This window comes from Phytophthora parasitica (assembly GCF_000247585.1).
Source record: "Phytophthora parasitica INRA-310 unplaced genomic scaffold supercont2.4, whole genome shotgun sequence".
In the NCBI taxonomy this organism is placed as follows: domain Eukaryota; phylum Oomycota; class Peronosporomycetes; order Peronosporales; family Peronosporaceae; genus Phytophthora; species Phytophthora nicotianae.
This window is the reverse complement of record NW_008648990.1, coordinates 1,519,268-1,521,393: the sequence shown is the minus strand read 5'-3', so window position 1 is coordinate 1,521,393 and position 2,126 is coordinate 1,519,268. Positions and strand designations below refer to the sequence as shown.

The 2,126-nt window shown below is 45.6% G+C and overlaps 1 protein-coding gene across 1 annotated transcript; it reads right to left on the bottom strand.

The window, feature by feature from the left end:
- Window positions 1–208: 208 nt before the first annotated feature.
- PPTG_21290 (hypothetical protein) lies at window positions 209–429 on the bottom strand (the record flags this gene model as incomplete). Its single annotated transcript, XM_008896543.1, has 2 exons — window positions 209–340; window positions 415–429. The coding sequence occupies 2 exons, from the start codon at window positions 427–429 to the stop codon at window positions 209–211; spliced, it is 147 nt and encodes a 48-aa protein (XP_008894791.1).
- Between the last annotated feature and the right edge of the window lie 1,697 nt (window positions 430–2,126).

Below are 2,126 nucleotides of genomic sequence, written 5' to 3'. Positions count from 1 at the left end.
TGCGCAGCAAGACAAGTTGGAGTTAGCAAGACTCATGCAGGAGATGCTCCTCGATTGCCTTTGAAGACAATGAACCATGGGCTCCTTTTATTGAACGCTTCTAGATAATAGCGTGGATAAGCAGACTCAGTTACATTTTCCCTTCAAATATGTATCTGGGCTAACGTGTCATACAACAGCTTTTCTAAAGGTTTCGGATTACGTCCTGTCATCCTTGAATGCTCTGACACGCGAATCGTTTGCGATAGCTGTGATGAATAGAGCAAGGTGTTGGCGAGAGCAAGCCTCGATTCAAGTCACACTGTTCTCTCATTAAAATAAGACCGAAGGTGTCATTCCGCTGAAAATTCAAGACACAAAGGTATTTCGATATTTGGTGTTGAACTCGCGTCAAGATGATGCATCCACTCGTACCTCAATCGTGAGCATGGAAATCGAAACAACTTGTGTCGCTTCCGCCCTTCACGCCTTCGTATGTCCATACTACAGCTCGCATCCTTGAAGCTGGAAGGCAGCAACAGCTTGTACACACGCTCAGTAGACTCAACATCTCCATCTGTGTCGAGTCGCTCAGAAGAGCTGATTAATGTGCCGCCATGTCACACCTTTTTTTTTTTGCCAGACTTGGGAGCAGCAGTTACAACTGTGTCTGCTCTCGGAGAGGGGGTATACGTACAAGAGATTTGTAGCTAGGCAATTCAGTCTTTAGCATCATACGTCGACAATCACTACAACGTGCACCGCGTCCAGATGCTGATAGCGCCCAAGGAATGAGCAAGATTCGCTCTGATGCATCTTTGTCCGAAGTCTATTGACGATGATAGACGACAGCTATGTATCGATGTCAAGTGTGAAACCAGATCATCCTGTGGTCTTCTAGTTCATTTCGAACGTCAAATTAACTCTTGCAATTGCACCGTTGCCTCTCTCCATCCGCTTTATCTCGTGAGATTGATTCTTGACATGTTCACGGGTCTCTTGTGCGGCTGTTTTCCATACCCGACGTCATCAGTTCTTCGGTGACCACTCTTCAGTCCATTGGAATTGTAGACCGTTCGTGGATCCTACCCTATTTGGCCTCATTCCTACATCGCTCCGAATCAATTGAATAGATGACCGCTATCTTCCAAGAAATTACCCAACACAAGTTGCTGCAGGGAATTAGCGGATTCGAGCTCCTCGTCCTCCGTCACATCCTTCAGCATTTCTTGAAACGACTTTACCGTTGAATCACTTGAACACGCTGCAAGAAATGGAACTGGGAATTGTCAAGAGCAAAGCATTTTTGTGCACAGTATTTTTATTTAATGACCTGTTGGCGACTATTGACTGCATTCTATTCTATGCCATCATTACAGTACGATGTAGTATCACAGAGGGGCCACTCGTGCAGATGGTTTGTACTGACATCAAAACGTAGTGAGCTGCGTAGACTTTAATGTGCAACGACACCAAGTTATAGCGTACGCCAAAACTAACGCGCATAGACAACGACGTAAAAAAAAATGTAACATGTACACTATAAACACGAAACTTGGGTTTCCCACTAAAAATGTATACAATAAGAACTGGTGATGGTACGAGTCACCAAATGTTTGGTCGGTCGGTTATCACAACGACTTCAGAAAACACACCATTTTAGATAATAGATAAAACGTTTAATCTAGCTAGCTTGCTTACCGGTAGTATAGAAACCCCCAGAGCGATTCGAGTATGCGGCGTATTATTCCAGGTTTAGAGATTTTCCAACGCAAGATATGGACAAGAAGTGCGCATCATTCATGGTAGAGATGTGGTCTTTTCCCCAGCGTGACTCAACATGACCCGCCCAAGTCAAAGTGAGAGCCATTCACACCTGCAACAGCTGGGATTTGGTTGACGCCATCGTCGACTGTGACGATGACAAGCTGGAATCAAAAACTGATGTGTCTATCGGACCGTCATAGCCCACTCCCCCCACGTTATCCCTCACTCATTCCGAGATCTACCAGATCAACAACAAGCAACGAGATGGACACGATAGACGCCGATATTCTCGCGCAATTCCTGCGAGAATGCGAGCCTCCAACGCCTCCTTCTGCATCCTCATCAAGCTGCCTGGGACCGGTTCCTACCAACTTTATTAG